We start from the raw sequence: 22,946 nt of genomic DNA, 5'->3' as shown, positions 1-22,946 counted from the left end.
TCGTCGCAGAACGTCGTATCTTCAATCTTGTTTAAAAAATATGTTTAAAATATGTTTTTTCCGTTAACCAGCTATGGCACGCCTACGAACGACAACCCTCAGAAGTCGAAACTTGTGCAAGCTAATGATTAACGAGGTCTTACCTTTTAACGTGTGATTCCTAACACGGGTTGGACGATATCAAGTGAAAATCGAGCGTTCAGCCCGGGGCTTGAACTATCGACTCGCACATCGGCCGATTGACTGAGTGAACAAAGCATCCACGTCGAACCGCCCGGCTAACGACCGAGAGGATTAATTCGCAGGAGGCCAAATATGGTGAATACGGCGGCCGAGGCATGATTACGGTGTTATTTTTGACCAAAAAATTATGAACAAGCAATGATGAGTGAACAGGTGCATTATTGTGATGCAATGTGTTCGAGACGATTGTACCAACGCAAAAAAAATTAAATAATCGCCAATCGAATGTACGTAGCTCGTGAAATTTGAACATTCACCTTATTTTTTTAACAGTCCACGTACAGCTGTTTCGGACTATAGGGCTCCATCAGTGTCGGTAGGTATTGGCGCTTCTTTATTGATGACAACTTGTGAATACTAGAAAGAGCACTCCATCAAGTTTCGACCTTGAAGGCGAGCAAACTTATGTGAAACCGCTTAGTGTGGTAACAAGCACGGTGCAAATACTTACTTGGTGCAAAGGGTGCCTTGAAATATCAGGATTAGATTCTGGAGGTTTGTTGATCAGCATGGAATATATCCCGGTTATGTTTGGGCCTATCAACTGTTCCACAACGTCCACGATTTCTTTGCAAGTTCCATATTTCCCTAATACCTCGTCGTCGAAAATATCTTGAAACTTGTAATATATTTGAAAAATCAGAAGTGGACAAGTACTGATTGTGAAATCGCACTTAAGAGTAAAATTAGTTTACTACAAAATTTGATACAATTCAAGAGTATTATCTTTTGTTTGAATGCAGCTATTATGAATAACAATAAATGGCTGACTAAAACCGCTCCTTCTGAACTAGCGTATTGTCAGTTCTGAGATACCTACTTAAATTGATCTAAGTATATTACTGTGGTAACATGGCAAAAATGAAAAGCAGGTACCAATGTGGGGCAAATTTAAGCAAACGGATTATCAGATTCAGATTCAGATTTCAGATTTATTCATCTTCAAAAACATTTACATCACAATTTCAATACAATATTACCTTTTCAAAGCAGAAATAGTCACCTAAGCGCAGTATAGCTTGTTTTGTGCTCTATTCCTACTTCGTCATGGTATACATATTAGTTTTTATATAAGTTTTCCGACAGATCACAATAATACATTTGTGTTAATATTTAGACAATTGATGATTAGTGTCTACAGGTTGACATATATTATTGGAGATTGGATATTTCGTTAGTAGTTATTTGTTTCGAAAAACTGAAGGGAAGACAAGTATTTATATGTTTTGCAATAAGTATATCACTAAGGAACTATTTGTTTCAATAAATTTCTTAACGAGCATTTTGTAATTTCTAAAAATTCGTGTTTGCTTTATATCTAGAGGTATTGCATTATATAGCTTGGGTCCAAAGTAAAAAAGTGTTCTTTGGGTATGGCTTTTTCTGAAAGAGGTATATTAATATTTTGATTCTCAACATTTCTTGTGTTTTTTGTCTTATTGATGCTGAACGAAGACAGGTTGGAATACATCCAGATGAGGCAGTGATAGGCATATAAACTACTGATATTCAATAATTTGGTATCATTGTACAACTGCTTTGTATCGAATCGTCTATTTTTCTTGAATATTATTTTAATAATTGTATTTTGAGTGACTTGTACGTTGCCCAATATATTAGTAAACATTCCGCCCCATGCTGCTATGCAGTATCTTATGATTGATTCTGCTAGAGATTTATATATCAGCATCAGATTTGATCTTGACAGAATATCTCTCAGGCTATATATTTTGTGAGTAAGTTGTCTAAGTCTTTTCACAACAAATGAAGCATGTACATCCCATCTCAGATGCTGATCCAAGAATAAACCGAGATATTTGAATTGGGATACTTTTTCTATGGTTGGACATTTACAGAGTACTTTGTCACAATTTGACACGTGAATGCTTAGTTTCTGATTATCTGGCTGATTACTGCTTATAAGAGAAAAAGTCACAAACTTTGTTTTCGAGATGTTTAAACTAAGAAGATTGTCGCTTAACCAGGTTTGTAAACTATTTAAGCCTTCTTCTGTATCTCTGTAAACATCTTTCCATGTTTTGCCTCTATACACTATGGCTGTATCATCAGCATATGATATGAGGCGACCTTTGAAATTAGTAATATCAGCAATATTATTTATATATATCAAAAAGAGTATAGGGCCCAAAACCGTTCCCTGTGGAACTCCCATTGAAACATCACGATTCACACTCTTTTCTTTACCCACTTTCACACATTGAGTTCTGTGGAACAAATAATTCTTCAGAACATCAAAGGCGGGTCCACGAATACCATAGTCATATAGTTTATCAAGAAGCTTATTATGTGAAACTGTATCAAAGGCTTTGGCCAAGTCCAAGAATACCGCTAAACATTTCTCCGAATTTTCCAAGGCCTTTGTTGTTTCTTTGAAGAAATTGCTGATTCAGTGCTACTCTTATTGATGAAGCCAAATTGTCTTTCAGTTATAACTTTATTTCTCTCAATGAATTCAACCAGTCGATTTTTTAAAATATGCTCAAATATTTTGGCAAAATTGTTTATCACGGATATTGGTCGATAGTTACCTAACTCTGTTTTATCTCCAGATTTAAAAACGGGGCTCACTATGGATTCTTTCATTTGTGTTGGTAGTGTGCCTCCCTCAAATATCAAGTTGATTATATGAACTAATGGTTTTAATAAGTAGCGATGGTATTGCTTAATGAATTGTGTTTTTAGTCCGTCTGGTCCAGGAGCACAATTGTTTTTCAATTTAGAGATAACTGTTGTGATTTCATTTTCGTTTGTTGGTGTAGGTAAATTGTTGGGCCAACAGATTTGTCTTTCAGAAAACCCGGTGGTGGAGTTGATGTTTTATCGATTTTTTCTGACATTTTTAAACCAATATTCGTAAAATATTCATTGAAAGCTTCTGATTTGTCCTTGTTGTTTGTTAGTAATTTGTCATTTTTTTTATATCACCTATGTTTTTTTGTTTACTAGGTTTATTACTTACTTCATTTATTATTTCCCATGTTCTCTTATAGTTACCAGTGTTTTCAGTTAGCTTATTCTTATAAAATTCATTTTTAGTTAGTCTTATTAACTTATTCAATTCGTTTCGGTACTGCTTAAATTCGTTTTTCAGGACGTGGCTGGAATTTTTGTTCAATTTTGATTTGAGTGTGTCCCTATGTTTTATGGATTTTATTAACCCCTGTGTGATCCAGGGTTTTATTTTATATGATTTTTTCATAATCGTTTTGATTTTAGAAGTGCAGTTGTTTATGTGTTCTTATAATTTGTTAATAAAATTATCATAGGATAGCTGGACTACATGGCTATTCAAAAAATCAGGCCAGTTTTCATTATTCAGAAGGTTTTTCAGTTTTTTATTATCAGTTTTGTTCCAAAATTCTGGGTCGCTGGGCGACTCAACTTTTTGGTTAGTATCATGAGTGTTTGTTGACATTGTTAAGGTTGTAGAGAAGTGATCGGTTATGTTTGTTTTAATAACGGCGGGAAATACTTTTATGTTTTCAGCTATTTTCTGTTTTCTAAGAAATATATGGTCTATAATTGTTGTAGAATCGTCTGTAATTCGCGTGGGTTCATTGATGTACGAAATATAGCCATTTTCTGTTAGTATGTTCATGTAGTAATTTATGTCATTATTATTTTCATCAAGGAGGTTAATGTTGATATCTCCTAAAAAAATTTCTATATTTCGCTTGTTCAAGTCTGAAAAATAATCTGTCAAATCATTTAAATATGTGCGAATATTGGTCGAGGGTGGTCGGTAAGATGCTGTAATTCCTATCGTTAAATTAAACAATGTTAGCATAATTCGTGATAGTGTTGTTTCGGTAATTTCAAATGTAGTTACATTGAATGAGAGAGTATTTTTAACGTAAATGATAAGACCATCGTTTTGGTTGAATTTCGACCCATTGTAATGTATAGAATAATTTTTTATATGAAAATCGTTCACCTCATTCAGATTCCAGCATTCGAAAGAACTATTCCCAAGTATTCTCAAAGGCAATTGTTTAAGAAAAATAGGAGACTTCTCTCTTCAGTCGCCTGAAAACTTTATTATTTTTGTTTACGAATTTTCGAATATTTTACAAAAAACGCGACACTTAATATGTACCTAGTATCCTAATATTCAACATTTCAGTCCTTCTGAGGATAACTTTGCTACAACTGATGACTGCTTCAATAATTCAGAAGAAGATGAGACTGTCAGGCATGTCCTGTGCGAGTGCCTGGAGTTATCGTCAATAAGAGAGTGTGTGTTCGGCGAGTCTTGGCCTACACCTGCCGATATAAAGGAGATGCTAGGATTTGTTATGCGTAATAGCAAAGAATTCTCATCATTAGAGACAATTAGCTCTATATATTATTCATTGGTCAGAAGCAAACTGGAATATTGTAGCTCCATATGGAATCCTTGTCAAGGAATATATATGTATATATATATATATATATATATATATATATATATATATATATATATATATATTGTATTGAAGCTGTACAGAAAAAGTTTCTGAAATATCTTTACTTGAAAAAGCATGGTTCTTACCCCATAAAAGAGTATAGCTATGATTTACTCTTGGAATAGTTCAACTATACATCACTAAAAAAACGTCGCCAAATTAACGACTTGATTTTTATATACAAAATCGTACATAATCAAATCAACTCTTCTACTTTACTTTCATCATTGAATTTTAACGTTCCTCGTATAACTTCCAGGTCACATATAACTTTTTAGATCGACGTACCTAACTCACAACACCACTTTCACTGTCCTTTGACATCTATGTGAAGAAGTCTACAAAACATCGATATATTCTTCTTACCCTTATCTCAGTTTAGGAAAGCAATATATAATGCACTACATAACTGATATGTTACATGGTATGTAATGCTAATATAGATTACGTTTTATGTTTAATTTTTGTTTTTCAGGACTGATATAAGCTTTTCATTTTGTATTATGTACTCCTGTACATAATACATGTCTCATGACCTGTTGGATGTATTTTGTCAATAAATAAATAAATAAAACCATTTACTGTATATCTCACAATTAAGTGATTCTTGAATTTATAAGCAATTTTGTGAAGCATAAGAACTTTCACATCTTAGTTGTAAAATATCCAGTGGGAACGTAAAAAGTCCCTTCCTCTTAACTTTTGAACGGGGTAAGATATAAAGATCGGTAAAAATTTACAATAAGAAAGATAATAGTGTTGCATCACTCGTCATCGTGAGAACCCTACCAACTTTTTTTTCAAATAGAAAAGGGAGTTTGGTGCTACTTCATTCGATAGGTATTTTAGTTCTCTATCCAACTCTTTTGATTTTGAAAATCAGATCTGTCGTTCTTGAGTAATCAGCAGTTTTGTAATCTTAAAAAAATGTATTCGAAATTTACTCAAGTTTACACCAATAGATGTTCAAAATGTTTTTGATACTATTTTTATTATAACTTTTGAATCGATAGGTATTATTTCAATTAAACAAGCCGATATTTCATGGAGAAATTACATCAGAATGAAATTAAATGCCCTTAACTTTCCGGTGGCTGAATTTACATTCAATATCAGCATTGCACCCGTGCGGAGCCGAGGCGGGTCGCTAGTTTTTCAATAAAGCTCATTGCATTGATTCTTCATCTTAAATCTCTTATGGAAGCTTGATGTAACACACCGCCTAACGAAACAAGAAAAGATGATAATTTTTGTATCCTCACAAATAATGTATTCATTATACAGGGCTGCAGTTCCACTAAATGTAGTGAAGGGCCTGGGCTTGGCGTAATCAATCACTCTTGCAGGAACTTGGAGACTTGTTCATTGGGGGTAGCTTTTGTGTTCGTTTCTGAATTCAAATTCAAAAATATAAAAACGCTATCATCCACCATCTCACTTTGGTTCCGTATCATATATTTGTCCTATAAGTATATCATAAAAATCACGAAGTATATATTTTTTCAGATACGTTATCATTTTTTATTTTTCAATCTACTGTCGGATCTACATATGAAAAATGTACCATTCAATTGATACCTGAAATAATTTGAAAGAGTTGAAATAAAAACTCACCTTATTCACGGCATATTGTCCCGAAATTCCCCTCTTTTTCAATACGGGATCTTTGACTATACTAACTCCGTGGTTTTGGGCAGTTCCTTCACATAAATCTTCAAATCTTTGCCTTGAAATAAAAATGTTTATATAATATAAAGAAATAATCTCAAAACAAGATGTAGCATGTCAACAGAATACCACCACAAAAATTGTCACAATTTGAAAGGATGCTGGATTTTCAAACATGAAACTAACGGTATATTTCAACAGAAGTGTGTGAAATAGATGAGTTCGGATTTAAACACTATTACATAAATAACTCTTGTTACGTTTTTCCCCGTGGGTTGACCAATAATTGACTACACTGAAAATAATTAAACCTAACTTAATTTCACTTCCAATACAACGAACACTTCAACTAAAACTTCAACTATTATTCGAATGTCTATCGCCTTACTAGATCGCTCCGCGTACCGCACTGTAACTTCCACTTGACTGTCCCGATGGGCGAGTGGATGCCGCATAAATCTGGCAATCGAAGGCGCTGGAACATTCCTTGGAATTCCATCGAAGCCGGTAGCATTATTCTCGCTACATCTAGAACTGTAGCGAACATCGAACATTCGCGCTCTCTTAGCTACGTCACAATTGGTTTATGGCTACCAGGGGCGGCCAGCATTATTTTCTTCAGGGCTTGATTTACAACACTCTTTTCACACATGAATAGTTTGGATTTCCGATCCGAATTTAAATATTGGCGTTCGGTTTTGTTACCTACTTCTGCAATTGTTTTGGTGTATTTTGTAATTACTACATTAGATTAGTCTAATCTAACAAGCGATCAACTAGAGTTCTGGTCAGGCTATTGACGGGACAGTGTAGACTCAACAAACACATGAACAACATCGGACTGGCAGACACAGCCTTATGCAGGCTTTGCCAACAGGATGAGGAAACCTCCGTACACATACTATGCTATTGCGAAGGTCTGTCAAGGATAAGGTTTGCAACATTAGGGGAGGAAAAACTACAACCCTCTCAATATATGGGGAACTTGAGGTCTGGCCTATGGAGTCTAGTTTAAAAGGACGGGTCTAGACAAGGAACTCTAGCATACATGAGGGCATACAAAATAGACCTGCAAAGGTCGCAGTGTAGTGGCTGTTCAGCACAGAAGCCCCATATCAGTCTAATCTTGTACTTACTTTCAGAATCTTGACTTGCAGCACTTGTGATTGATGTTTGTGAAATGACAGTTGGTATTAACATAATTATAAATAGTGAATAATAACAGTAAGAAAAATTAGTAGCAGCACTGTTTGTGATTTCTGTTTTTTAGACTTTGTAGTTGGAATTTCTTCCGGATGTTTCACCGGCAGGAGTGGCTGGCATCTTCAGAGGTCTGTGTTATCGCTGTCAACGTCAGGAAGAAATTCCCACAGACGATGGTCCAGAAACCAGAAACCATTGACAGATTGAAAAGATGACTGCAGTTTCAGTATATCTCCGAAAATGATTCTGTAATCATATAAATTGATGCAGTTCTGTTGCAAAATAAAAAATGTCTGAACTTTCGAACAAGTCACGAACGAAAGTAACCACATGCCTATATTTGTTAATTTTTATCTAAATCTTAAGAGTTCACAAAAACAATCGGAACTTTGAATATAACCCCACTTTGGAAAAAGCCAACAGGCTTTTTAATTCTCCATCTTTATACTACAAAAACCTGTGGGAATTTTCCTACTCCTTAGATTGAACAGTTCAATTTAAGGATTAGGCAGATTGATACCTTAGAGAGAACTCATGACGAGACCTGGGGAGTAGGCAGATTGAGGCCCCGGCGTAAAGTCATATCAAATTCTTGAAAATGGCTCCAAAATGGGAGCCGAAACGGTCGAATACAAAACTCCAGATGCCCAACAGGCTAAAACAGCTGTCTACCGGTGGCTCTTAAATTGAAATCAATATGGGAGTTATTAATTGGACATAGCACTCAACAAGACACTCTATAACCATATGCATTTTTGTAATAAAGTATTACGTATTTCTTAACAAGAATTTACATATACAATAGTGGCGACGAGGACGGGATAGAATAAAATGGATTCTGAACAATTCAGTATCCTGATTAAGACTCTTACGGAATCATTACAATGTTCACAAAAATCCAGTTCCCCAGAAGTTATTCCTTTAGAACCTTTTTGCGAAGAAACGGAAACGTGGGACATTTTCATCAAGAGACTAGATAATTTTTTCAATATGAAAAATTTCACGGGTACCTTGGCAGAGATTGACAATAAGAAGAAAGAATGGTTGATACATTCCATGGGTACAAAAACATTACAACTTCTATACAATTTGACAAGTCCTGACGATCCGAAAACCAAATCATATGATTCTCTCCAAATTCTAATTAAAGAACATCTCCATCCCAAACCCAGCGTAATCGCGGAAGAAAATCGTTTCACAAGAAGAATACAACAAGAAGGTGAAAGCATTTCCGATTTTGTAGCAGATCTGAAGAAACTATCAAGAAATTGTGACTTTCGATGTCTTTCTTGTAATGCGTCCACCGCTGATAAACATCTACGGCAGCAATTTATTAGTGGAATGAAAAACTCCAGTTGGTTGGAAAAACTAATTCAGCTGAAAGAACCTAACAATACTTTTTCGGATTGTGTTCAAACAGCACTAGCAATGGAATCGGCTCACAAAGATTCGAAAGAAATTCAAGCATTGCAATCATCTTCGATGTCAATATCTCAAAATCAACTGAAATTCAGTCAAAACTTTACAAGGTCATCTCCGAATCCGTTCAAGCGTTTTTGTTTTCGATGTGGTGATGAATCGCATTTAGCAAATGTCTGTAAACACGTTCGTTCACATTGTGGAAGGTGTGGTCGAGTTGGACATTTAGATGCAGTTTGTAGAAATGGAAAACCAATGACAATTCATCCAAGTGTCAAACCTACCAAGAAATTTGTGAAATCCAATAATCAGAATCAGATACATCCAGTAACTCAACCAAGTTCTAGTGAGGTTATTGTGGAAAATGATTCTGATGATGAATTCTATTACATCAACAATATCATAGACTGTGTGTTACCAGAATCTAAGCGAAAACCGGATAAATTTCTTCTTGATGTTCAATTAGATGATAAACATGTAGAAATGGAATACGATACCGGAGCAGCAGTTTCTTCTATATCTTATGATATGTTTAAGGAACTTTTTCCCAATAAACAGATTCACACAAGTGAACTTCCTTTGAAGACTTACACAGGAGAAATAATAAAACCAATTGGATACTCAACTTTTGAAGTCAGTTATTGCGGACAAAAAGTATTGGCTAACCTATATATATTACCTGGTGAGGTAGAACCTATTTTTGGTCGTGAATGGCTCAAAGATATTAAAATTATTCCACCTGAAATTCATCAGGTACAGGACGATATATATTGGTCAGAAAATTCGAAATCCCAAATTTTGAATGAATTACGAAAAGAATTTAGTGCAGTTTTTGAAACTGGAATTGGTAAAATAAATAATTATGAAGCCAAATTATTTCTTCAGGACAACTCTGTACCAATTTACTGTTCTGCAAGAAAAGTTCCATATGCATTGCAGAAGAAGGTAGAAGACGAGATAGACCGCCTGGAACAAATAGGAATTTTGACAAAAATTGAATATAGCGAATGGGGTACGCCAATAGTTCCAATTGTTAAGAAAGATGGTACTATTCGATTGTGTGCCGATTATAAGGTTACAATTAATAAAATTCTCAAAGATGATCGATATTTAATGCCTAATGTGGAAGATATATTTGCTACAAGTATGATTGGTGGTAAGCTTTTCACAACTCTCGATATCAGAGAAGCTTACCTTCATATGCCTATGGATGATAATAGCGCCAAAATACAAGCTATAACCACAATGAAAGGAGATTATACTGTTAACCGTCTTATGTTTGGAACCAAGGTGGCACCAGCAATTTGGCAACGTTACATTACAAGAACCTTATCCGATATACCGGGGGTATGCGTATTTCTGGATGATATCAAAATACAAGGATCAAGTTTCCATGACCATCTTCAGACATTAAAAAAAGTTCTGAAACGTTTGCAAGATGTTGGCCTAAGAGTTAGAGAAGATAAATGTAAATTTTTCGAGTCCAAAATTACTTATCTGGGACATACTGTATCTGACAAAGGTCTAGAAAAGACTCCAGAGAAGATCAAGGCAGTAGTCAATGCAAGAATTCCAACAAACACATCTGAGCTGAAGAGTTGGCTGGGACTAGTAAATTACTATAGTAGATTTCTCAAGAATCTAGCGACGAAACTATCTCCATTGTATAATTTACTCCAGAAAAACGTTACTTTTCAATGGACAGAACAATGTCAAAATGCTTTTGATCTTATGAAACGGGAAATTACATCAAGTGAAATTCTCTGTCCATATGATTCTAAGTTACCATTAGTACTGGCTACAGATGCAAGTCCCTATGCGCTTGGAGCAGTCCTCTCCCATATAATGCCGGATGGCACTGAAAGACCGATTGCTTACGCTTCCAGGTCTCTCAGTAAATCAGAGAAAAACTATAGCCAAATAGACAAGGAAGCTACTTCGATATTTTGGGCTTGCAATAAATTTTTCCGTTACTGTTATGGGAGAAAATTCCGACTGATCACAGACCACAAACCATTAGTGTCCATTTTTCATCCAGAGAAGCATCTTCCTAGTATGGTGGCTACTAGAATGCTTCATTATGCTCAATTCTTACAAGGCTTTGATTACGAAATTTCATACAGATCAACAGAAAAGCATGCGAATGCAGACGCCTTATCTAGATTACCAGAAACCGCAAACACAACACATACTTCCATTGATACAGTAGCACATTACCAATTACAACAGTTGTTAGTTCTACCAGTAACGCATACTGAAATTGCCAAAGAAACGCAAGCGGATTCTATTCTAATGAATGTCTACAAAAGTTTACTTGAAGGAAAGAGAATCACAGAAATTGGATACGTTGGTAATGATTTGGAATTTTCTCTTACACATGGAGTTATTTTAAAAGGTTCAAGGGTGGTTATTCCGACCACACTACGGAGAAAAATCCTGGAAGAACTACATGAAGCTCATACAGGTATAGTGAAAATGAAAGCGCTAGCCAGATCTTACGTCTGGTGGCCAAAAATTGACTCCGATATTGAGCAATTAGTCAAAAGTTGCATACCATGTCAAAGTGCTCAAAATAAACCGATGAAGGTACCACCTCACTGTTGGGAATACCCAAGCTCTCCCTGGCAACGAATACACATTGACTTCGCTGGTCCTTTCATGGGTAAATATTTCCTACTAGTAATAGATGCATTTTCTAAATGGCCAGAGATCATTTCCATGACTTCTATGGTAGCTTCAAGAACAATTTCCATTTTACGTAATCTTTTTGCCCGTTATGGTCTACCAGTCACTTTAGTTAGCGACAATGGTCCAACATTCAGATCTCAAGAGTTTGAACTGTTTTTGAAAAGTAATGGTATCTTGCACAAGTACTCAGCACCATATCATCCGGAAACAAACGGCCAGGTTGAAAGATACGTCCAAACAATGAAAAATGCACTGAGGAAATTGACATCTAACCGAGACAATTTGGATTGTAAATTGGCCAACTTTCTAATGCAATATAGAAAAATACCAAATTCAACTACGGGAATGTCACCTGCCATGCTTTTTTTACAAAGAGAAATTCGTACAAAAATTGATTTACTCAGATACATTGAAAATGAAGACAACAAAAATTTAATTCGACCTCAAATGAAGTATTTCATCCCTGGTCAACGAGTTCGAGTTCTGAATTATGATAAAAGCTCGAAATGGAAATTCGGAAAAATTGTTAAAAGAGAAGGTTCACTGCATTATTACATCGAGGTTGATGGTAAGTTGTGGCGACGACATTTGGATCAAATAGCGCCAACGGAGGTAGATTGGTCGGATAATTACAGAAATATCCGATGTTGCTCTTACGGAAATATATCACCCAATGAAGGCATTAACATATCTACCACTCAAAGCTCCAATCAGGAAACAATGGAAATGGACAATGAACAACAGGAAGGGATTTCTATTTCACTACCGGAGAATGAAGCATCAATTTCTGACTATTCATCTATAGAAAATTCGGATGGCAATAAAGATCAACAAACGAACACATCAAATACTGAGAAGAGCAATCAAGCAGTAAGGCGAGGTACGCGAGTGAGAAAACCTGTGCAAAGATTAAACCTCTAAATAAAGGGGAAGATATATGTTGTATATGTTCATTTATATTTCACACTGTATAGGTCATATTTTACCGATGTTTGTAGACAGTGAAGTCTGTCATTCGGTTATCACTTTTGTCATATGCATTTTTGTAATAAAGTATTACGTATTTCTTAACAAGAATTTACATATACAATATATATATATATATATATATATATATATATATATATATATATATATATATATATATATATATATATATATATATATATATATATATATAACTGGAAACACAAATGTGCGGTTGGCTTCTGCTGTTGACTCCGTGCGTATGTGTTTTTTCCTGCTTTCGGCAAACAAGTGTTGCCCATCTTTACACTTGGCTGCACCGCGCTGATGAGGCCAATAGCCAGAAGCACGTGTCCGCGGTTTGCCCCTATTTTTTGAGTGTTGTGTCCAAGAATTATTTCATTCTTGATTTGTATCATACACACTCGATAAAATCTCTATCTATATATATATATATATATATATATATATATATATATATATATATATATATATATATATATATATATATATATGTTGAAATAATTCTTCGGGTTTGTTCCGTGTGGTGTATTGTCATCCTCGGTGGGAATGAATTTCGCAACGTTTCGACAAAGTCTCATTTGTCATCCTCTGGCGATATTTGCTAACATCTAACATTTCAAACCTTAACGGGGAGAAGAGGTCACATCGAGAAGAAGAAGAACTCAGGTAACAAAACATACAGGTACCAAATTCAGGTAATCACCAACGGTATATATGTAACAGCATCATTATACCCACATAGTAAAAAGTCATCTGAGTAGGGTCAGACGACTTTCGAACACTTAGCAAATATCGCCAGAGGATGACAAATGAGACTTTGTCGAAACGTTGCGAAATTCATTCCCACCGAGGATGACAATACACCACACGGAACAAACCCGAAGAATTATTTCAACATATTCCTGTCCGTGAAAACCTCCGATCTAACAATATATATATATATATATATATATATATATATATATATATATATATATATATATATATATATATATATATATATATATATATATATGTACTCAAGTGTACTCTTATAACATTATATTTCCAATATTTCGACAATGGTTATTGTCATCAACAACAAAACTCTTTCTTCTGGAGGCAACTGTAACTCTTTGATTAATTGCACCAGCGGCAAATGCCAAGTCTACTTCTTCTTGAAAATTTAATAAATTGACAAGTGATGTGTTTCTAACCTAAGATCACCACGTTCATTCTCAAATTAAAAAAAAAAAAATTTATGAATATTCCTCATTTAACGTATATATATTGTAGCTTTCACTTACTTCATATGTCTTGTAATTTTACAGTTGCTACGTGTTTTTATCAAATTTTTTATCAATTTAATTCAAAATCTATCATCTTAGCTCCCTGATGATGACAATAACCATTGTCGAAATATTGGAAATATGATGTTATAAGAGTACACTTGCGCTTCGCAAGTGTACTCTTATATATATATATATATATATATCAAGAATGAAATAATTCGTGGACACAACACTCAAAAAATAGGGGCAAACCGCGGACACGTGTTTCTGGCTATTGGCCTCATCAGCGCGGTGCAGCCAAGTGTAAAGATGGGCAACACTTGTTTGCCGAAAGCAGGAAAAAACACATACGCACGGATTCAACAGCAGAAGCCAACCGCACATTTGTGTTTCCAGTTATACGCCGGGGCCTCAATCTGCCTACTCCCCAGGTCTCGTCATGAGTTCTCTCTAAGGTACCAATCTGCCTAATCCTTAAATTGAACTGTTCAATCTAAGGAGTAGGAAAATTCCCACAGGTTTTTGTAGTATAAAGATGGAGAATTAAAAAGCCTGTTGGCTTTTTCCAAAGTGGGGTTATATTCAAAGTTCCGATTGTTTTTGTGAACTCTTAAGATTTAGATAAAAATTAACAAATATAGGCATGTGGTTACTTTCGTTCGTGACTTGTTCGAAAGTTCAGACATTTTTTATTTTGCAACAGAACTGCATCAATTTATATGATTACATAATCATTTTCGGAGATATACTGAAACTGCAGTCATCTTTTTAATCTGTCAATGGTTTCTGGTTTCTGGACTATCGTCTGTGGGAATTTCTTCCTGACGTTGGCAGCGATAACACAGACCTCTGAAGATGCCAGCCACTCCCGCCGGTGAAACATCCGGAAGAAATTCCAACTACAAAGTCTAAAAAACAGAAATCACAAACAGTGCTGCTACTAATTTTTCTTACTGTTATTATTCACTATTTATTCTGTATATCTCCAGAACCAAAAGAGCTATATTCGATATCTTTACATCATTGAATAGGTGTCTAAAATACGCAACTTTGCCATAATTTAACCGACACTCTATCTCTTATCTCTTTTTATATATATATATATATATATATCATACTTTATCCGTGAGAATCTTCGAGTCAACATATATATATATATATATATATATATATATATATGTATATATATATTCATTTGTGTATTTCAGTCAAATTTCTCCACGGGCTATAGGAAAACTATACTTCTGATTTGATATTCAAGCTTTCGGAAATTTATTTTCTCCTTTTTCAATAATATCTACAAAATGAATGTAAAGCAAACGTTATCTAGAAATACAATTTCACAAAGGACTCACCAAAGTTAGTATGAAATATAAAAAAGACATACAAATTCAAACATACAATACCGAACAGTCAAATGCAAATGTGACGTTGATAATTTTGTTACAGCACCAGAGAAAACGTGATTAATATGATATTTGCATATTTAGTGACATTTAAATGTAGATGAAAAATTATTTTTGATCTATATTTTTTTTCTGGTTATATTGAAAATATTTGTTTAATGTTGTTGATCAAAAGTTAAAGTATAATTGAATTTTGAATTTCTGGTTTCCTGTTTAAGTTATTATTATTTTCACTCATGTGAACCATTTCCAGAAATAGCCTTTTGACTTCATTATTTTCAACTGCTGAAATTTTTGTATTTTCATAATCCATAACATGATCTAAAGAGATAACATGTGGACTTGCTGAACAGTTTTTTCCCTACTTGCTAAAGACAATTGAAGCTCTGTTATGTAATATTGAATATAAGAACATCTCACCGTAGTTCGTCCAAAAATTCTGGATTCAAGTTATTTTTAATTAAAATATATCCATTCTTCTCGTAGAATAATTTCTGTTCATCCGTAAGAGATGAACTTTCAGATGTGCACATTCTGAAAGAGAAAATTTGATTTTGAAATAAGGAAATACCTTTGGATATTAATGAATTCTAATTGATGAAAGCATGATGTGAAAGGAAGTATCAATACAATTAGAAATTTATAAGGTTTTTTCGTGTTTCTTTGATTTTGTCTATATTATTTTATATGAATAGTAATGATAGTAAATATTGTCAGTAGGGTGCTAATGCCGACTGAACGCCTCCCCCCACCCCTTTTGACCTTGAGACGTCACACGACCTTGAATGACGTCACCTAACCTTGAACGTCGTACACATAGTATGAGATTGAATGCGGTGTTTGACCTTGAGTGTGGGGTTTGACCTTGACGTTCGACACTTCGACTACCTTGAGCTTGCTCCATGGCATTGAATGTTGACCTTGAATGAAATCGTGACGTGTACAGAATATAACCTTGAACAGTGGGCGTTCGGCGTTGTCCCCTCCCTTGTTGGTAATTCCTATATAAGTTCAGAATATCGTATGACGTCACCTAACCTTGAACGTCGTACACATAGTATGAGATTGAATGCGGTGTTTTACCTTGAGTGTGGGGTTTGACCTTGACGTTCGACACTTCGACTACCTTGAGCTTGCTCTGTGGCATTGCATGTTGACCTTGAATGAAATCGTGACGTGCACAGAATATAACCTTGAACAGTGGGGTTCGGCGTTGCCCCCTCCCTTGTTGGTAATTCCTATATAAGTTCAGAATATCATGCTTCCACATTCAGTTTAGACACTCTAAAATACCCAAATAGGTAAACAAAAGTACTTGTCGAATTCCAAAGTGAAGACAACGAGTATCAACCCATCCGAGAGGGCGTTTTCGTCAGTGAGGTGAATATATATTTTATTTTAATTAACCGTAATTTCACTATATTTATGAATATGGATAATTTGAAATTTGACATTGAAAAAATTAATTTTTCTATAATTCAACAAAGTGAAGCTTTAGAGCAGAAACCTATAAACGCTCTGGTTATTGATAAAGAATATAAAATTGAAAAAATGTCAATCTATTCCACACGATATGGTAAATCAATTCAAGTAGTTTTATTGGATGAGGAAAGTGATACTCCTTTTAAAGCATGGCTTCCAAAACGTGTCACAGAGCAATTACCAGAAGACTTCATTCGTGAAGTGAATTCATCCAAAGCCAAATTCACACTTACTTATATGGGTCAAAGTTCGCAGGATTATCCTGGTGCTAAAACCCGATCATTGATGAAATTCAATGTTTTAGATTGAACATTTTGAAATTATGATTTTTTTTTGTAAATAGTGAAAATATGGTAGATTAATATAAAATATGTATCAACTTGGTCACTTCATAGACATAGTCAGATTTCAAGTGAGTATTTTTTTTTATATTATTTGCAAACTAATGAATGCCATTTATGAATTTCCAGAACTCACCATTCTATAAATATGTGGATGCAATATTCAGCCCAAGAGTGGCCGGAAGCAGTGGATTTGGATTCCGCCATAAGAAAAATGGCTTGGGAGATGGCTGATCTGAGTTTTGATGCTCTACATTCATCAAATTATGATTTGAGTGTATGTTACGATGCTGAAGAGGTGCGAAAACTTTTGGAGCTTAGTGAGAAGTATGAACTCGGTGTGGCATTGTGTCATAAATATTCATATGGGAGTAGAAATTTGGATGAGTTCTGTGAGTTAATAATTGAAGCAGACTTGAAGCATTTTCTTCAAGACATATGTACCTACCTACCGCAAAATATCATAGAGAAATATCAATTGGAACCACAGAGTCCCAACCCGCAACTGGAAGAAGCGATAAATGATGGTGTTGTAAATATTTGAAATCTGTTGTATATGTTTGTGAATAAAATAATGTTTCAATCCATATTTGTTTGTATCTAATTGTTTGGTGAATAAAAGATATAACATAATTATTGAGTGTTTTATTATTCATCAATATCGAATATTTCATAGCATATTACATGTCAATCTTATTACAATCCAGTTTGAACAGAGCCATTAAGAGCATTATATGATAGAACAGCATCGTGGAGGATGAGTGCATATACTTTGGTGTTTGCTGGAAACTTCACCTTGCGTGTTTCGAATTCTATTTTGATGTCGACAGTGGATGACTTCATAGCTTCGGGTTGATGGGAGCAGTCGATAATTAATAGTGGGTTGTTGCGAAAGCTACCAATATCCATCATCGGTTCACTCATAGTTTTATAATAGTAGCTACGTTGGAAGTTTTCATATGCATAGTAAGCTGATGAGTCTAACTTCTTGTCGAAATCCAGATTCCAACGCTCATATGGGTATACTTCAGAGTTCAGAGATAGTCGAATATTATTAATATTCACATGTGTGAATTTCGTTACATCTTTTGACATATTTTCGGATTGGTCGGTGTTTTGAAAGCCGATGATGATATATCGTGGTCTTTCGAGGCTGCTGGTTGTCTTCACCGCCCATATATCCGAGGATGTATCACGAAGTGTGGGTAATTCATAAAGGTCCCACATACGATAAGCCACCTTCACTTTAGCATTATTACCATTTTTATTTATGCGATTCAATAGTTTCAGTTTCTGTCGATCTTCCGGCACAATGTGCCTGATTCTCCATTCTATTTTATTGATTTCCAAATCTGCATCGACTTCTCCAATGAATGAATTTTTGAATGAGCGAGCTATAATCAAAATGAGCTCCTGCTTCACATTCATTATCCCCTTATTGTAATCTTCAGCAAAACCCATGAGATACTTCAAGGGTAATTTACCACTAAATACATTGCTAACGGAATCGAATATATCTTGTTTATTCACATCGAGTCCCCATCCTATCGGTAGTAGCGAATTTGCATGCGTTTTTCCGAATGATATCATCGTTTTCATTGTGGTAGTTATGCCGGGTTTTCGAACAACAACCACTTGCTCACCACCCATTTCATAGCGAATTTCGTCGAAGAGAAAGGCGAGAGCATTATTGGATAGGTAGCACCGCTTTGTGGCATCAGATGGTGTGAACTTCCCCTCGATATAAATGTAACTATCTGCAATATCGAGTATGAGATCTTGATAATTGATTGGAATTCGTATTTCATCTGAATTTTTGTAATATGGTGAACCATACGGCTTATATGTATGCTCATGAAGGCTGATGAGGGAATGGTCGAACATGGGCTCCTCGAACACTTCCAATTTATCACTTGTGGTGATTGTCGCCATGTTATTACTATTTTTTATATCGCACCTTCAAGCCAATAGATTTGAGAAAGTTCAGGCTACTAGCACTTATTCTATATCTTGACCGTTTGGCAGATATACGTGGAATGAATCGACTGCTGGATTTTCGCTTCTTTAAATGCACATGATCATAGCCTCCACCAAATACATTATGCTGACTCAACTGCTGCCGCTGCGGCAATCGCTGACTATTGAAGCACAACCCCATTTTTAGAAACGATAATCGCAGAATTTATAGTTCCATCAATGAATATCACCTGCTCAGCGTTAGGAAGTAACAAATACTGAGTAACAATTTGATCAACTTCAGCTTTATATTGACTTTTTTCACAGATGATCATCGCTCACCATCGTTTTTGCTCGATCGTTTGAATGCTTATCGAGGGTTGTTTTTTCAAATCAGATTGCAGCGATTTGATATCCTTATCCATATGCTCATACTTTTTTACAAATTCTACTAATTTCAGTCCAAGCGTAATGAGATCTTCCCTCACTGATACGGAATATTTTTCTACTCCATCTAATTTCAAATTAATTTTGTCAATATCAGTATCTAATTCTCCTCTCATCTTTGAGATGTAAAAACCGACATATCCTCGATTAACACAATCCGTACTCTCTTCAGGCTCTGCTATATTTTTCAAACGTTTATTTTCCATATCAAAGTTTCCATCGGTTGTTAATTTGAAACCAACTCCAGGCTGCCCACGCAAAACAGTATTTGAAACTGCCTTACTTCTGCGACCAAACTTATCGATGCTTCCTTTACTCATTTTCTTTATGATACACTAATGACAGTCATCGATGTTCTGAATCAACGTATGAGGAACGATGATTGTTACTAATGACTGTTGTCGATGTTGTGAATAAATATATGAGAAATGATGATTATTATAGCTTTATCAATTCCAATTTGACTATTATTTTTTCACCATTGAAATTGATCAGATTACCATTATCATCCAATATGCGAAGAGTGATATTGTCGAGGTACTGACGACCACCAGGTCGGATTGGCATATAAATAATATTTTGTGGCTTCTTGGTGAGTTTGTAACCGGGCTCTACATCAATATCAAATTCAAAGATGCTATGGATTTCATCGCCATTCGAATATGCTCCAGCTGTGACATTACAATCCACACGAATAATCCTCACCTTATTGATATTCACGGGCAATGTTGATTCATGTATTTCACCACAATTGAAAACATTGTCATCGAACCCTAGAAGTTCAGCAATGCTGTTTTCATGTTTGAGATGAATGTAATATTTCGATCGCATTTCACATTTCAGAGTGTTGTTGTTTGCACGTAGGAGAAATACTTCGTCGATATTTTCTTCAATTCCATTTTCTAGTTGCACTTCTTTGGATTTCATGAATCTTTGAATCACCTTATTAATTTCATCAATTTCATATGCCCCAGGTGGAATTTTTATAATAGTGGGGGGTGAGATAATTGTCTTCGAATAGCCGATAACATTATTCTTAGCATCTACATTGAATATGGAATTGTAGGAGTAGAAACCATGTAATCCCAGACCATAATTACTATTGGTATCCAATTCGATGGGTGGGTAGAAGTTGGCACTCAACTCGCTAGAGAATCCCGACAATGAAAACGTGCGTGACATGACTGACGAATTTTCGATGATTCATGTCTTTTTATTGCTGACAGCAGAAATTGTGGACCAATCGTCGCTTTTTCGGTGGTCTATCCATATCATTATGTGTGACTACATTCACATCATTCACTTTACAATAACAACAAAAAATTTTTCTTGTAGGTGGACCATCATTCATATCGGAATTACTACTGCTACCGCTGGAATCATTGTAATGCTCTTGACAGTACTGATACTTCAAGACATCAATATCATTTTGTAGGTTTTGTGGTAACTTATCCCATACAGATGCAATTTCATGTGATGCACACCCAATCAACACCTCTTTCGGCATATCAGCGAGTTGTTCTTTACTCATTTTTTGTAAAGTGCGTACTCTGGAATATGCGATCAATGAATGACTCATCCTCTTGATACTCTCCCTATCCTGTACTGGTGTTAACTCCATGTCTTGTTCTGAAGAAACTTCAAACACAAATGGCCACACCATACTGTGTTGAATCGTTGTTCACGCTTATAGTTATATGTGATAGTATTGATAGGATTCGAACCCATATAAAAATAGTGAATCAGTTCTTTGGGAGGGGGTAAATCGCCAAAACTATCAAAATATTTTATCGAAGTTCCCCTTTTTCTATATGCTACCCAATGTGTCCCTTGACCATGTCGACTATCCAAATTTACTATGGCAGATTCATATCGGAGTGGTCCTGATTTTGGTAAATCGTCACGCATATATACCCCCCGAAAATATGGAATCGTCATTTTCTTAGCGTAATAGTTGAGGTCGATATTGGAGAGAGCTTTTTTAGGTAGCAAATTTATGAGTTTTTTGAATTTTGAGGTTTCAAATAGACTCCTAATCCTTTGCGGTAAGGCTTCAAGTAGATACCACTTCCTTGTTTACCTATAGCAATTGCCTTCATGTGTTTATTATGGCGATTTGTCTCACTCAACTGCTCCCTACTCGCTTTTGCTGCTTGAACTGCTTTCGTTATACCAGCAGTAGCACCGGCTAAACTACCTAGTGCTGATAAACCAGCAAAAATTGGAATGAGTGGTAGTATTCCACCAATTTTAGGAATCGGTATGATTCGCGGTGTGCGAATTTTCTTTTTCCCACCTGCAGCCCTCATATATTTGCGTGCTGCTTTGAGTGCAATTTCAGCTGCTCTTTTAGAATTTTTGACAACAAATTCACTTCCACCCGCTTTGTGTAGAACATCACGCACTTTCTGAACGATTTCAGAACCAAAAGCTATCACCTTAGAAGCTTTCAATATTTTTTTAACTTTTTTTTTCTTAATAGAACGCTTTTTCTTCGGAATGTGTGACTGCTTGGGAGATGAGTCACAACCCATACCAAATCGGCGTTTCCCTTTCATTATATTCGTAACTAGCCAAGCAGCTCCTTTTTCTCCAATAGTAGCGTCTTTTGCTTTGACACGATTCCAAGCACTTTCTGCAAGCTCCTTATCCGCTATGTGTCTAGCTGCAAGATTATCAGGGTTCTGTGAATATGCAATATCGTGTTTTTTGCATGCAAAATCCAGCTGATTGACACCCGAATCACCTCTCAACAATCTTTTCTGCAATTTGGTGCCCGGACCGCAATACTGATAGCCAGGTAAGTGTAATTCAAATGGTAGATTATTGATGAGGGAATTGATCAATCCTCTACCAGTTTTATTTGAATGCAATTCAGTAGATCTGCATCGACTCATAACCCCTATTTAAATAAAGGAATCGATGTGGAACCCTGCTTATATAGTCTCCAACTGTCATACAATGCGCATATTGAAGCAGAAGCAGCAATTTTCCATCGATAATTTCGATGAAAAAGTGGGTGGTGGATCGGGAAGCGGTGTCAAACAACGTCACGGATCTTTACTTCCACTTTCTATTCGCGGCCTGATTATTGGACCTTCTAACTGTGGCAAGACAAATGTTATGATTTCTTTGCTAACGCATCCTCTAGGATTACGATTCGCAAATGTTTATCTTTATTCAAAGTCTCTTTATCAACCTAAATACGAGTATTTACGTGAAGTATTATCTCCAATCGAAGGGTTGGGTTTTTACACTTTTGCCAATAATGCAGGTGAAATAGTAGAGCCTTCAGACGCCAAACCTGATTCGATATTCATTTTTGATGATGTTATGTGCGAGAAACAGGATGTTATACGATCATAT

General features: G+C 35.4%; 1 protein-coding gene across 4 annotated transcripts in view; it reads right to left on the bottom strand.

Moving 5' to 3' along the window:
* LOC111512626 (phytanoyl-CoA dioxygenase, peroxisomal) overlaps window positions 1–22,946 on the bottom strand; it is a 53,334-nt gene that overhangs the window by 9,217 nt on the left and 21,171 nt on the right. For 3 of the 4 annotated variants that reach the window (XR_002723096.2, XM_074181014.1, XM_023168768.2), the window contains exons 2-4: window positions 15,775–15,888; window positions 6,324–6,435; window positions 695–862 (exon numbers count right to left, since the gene is read on the bottom strand). Coding sequence is in view for 3 of the 4 variants with exons in the window: in XM_074181014.1 (XP_074037115.1) it covers window positions 695–862; window positions 6,324–6,435; window positions 15,775–15,887 (393 nt within the window). In the remaining variant the exon portion in view is untranslated. The remainder of the gene's footprint in view (window positions 1–694; window positions 863–6,323; window positions 6,436–15,774; window positions 15,889–22,946) is intronic. The other variant, XM_074181015.1, reaches the window with a different exon arrangement.

This window comes from Leptinotarsa decemlineata, unplaced genomic scaffold (genome assembly GCF_025532065.1).
Source record: "Leptinotarsa decemlineata unplaced genomic scaffold, Ldec_3_MD MMD2_tig00026307_RagTag_RagTag, whole genome shotgun sequence".
Taxonomy (NCBI): Eukaryota; Metazoa; Arthropoda; class Insecta; order Coleoptera; family Chrysomelidae; genus Leptinotarsa; species Leptinotarsa decemlineata.
The sequence above is the reverse complement of the archived record's forward strand: the minus strand, read 5'-3'. Positions and strand labels throughout refer to the sequence as shown.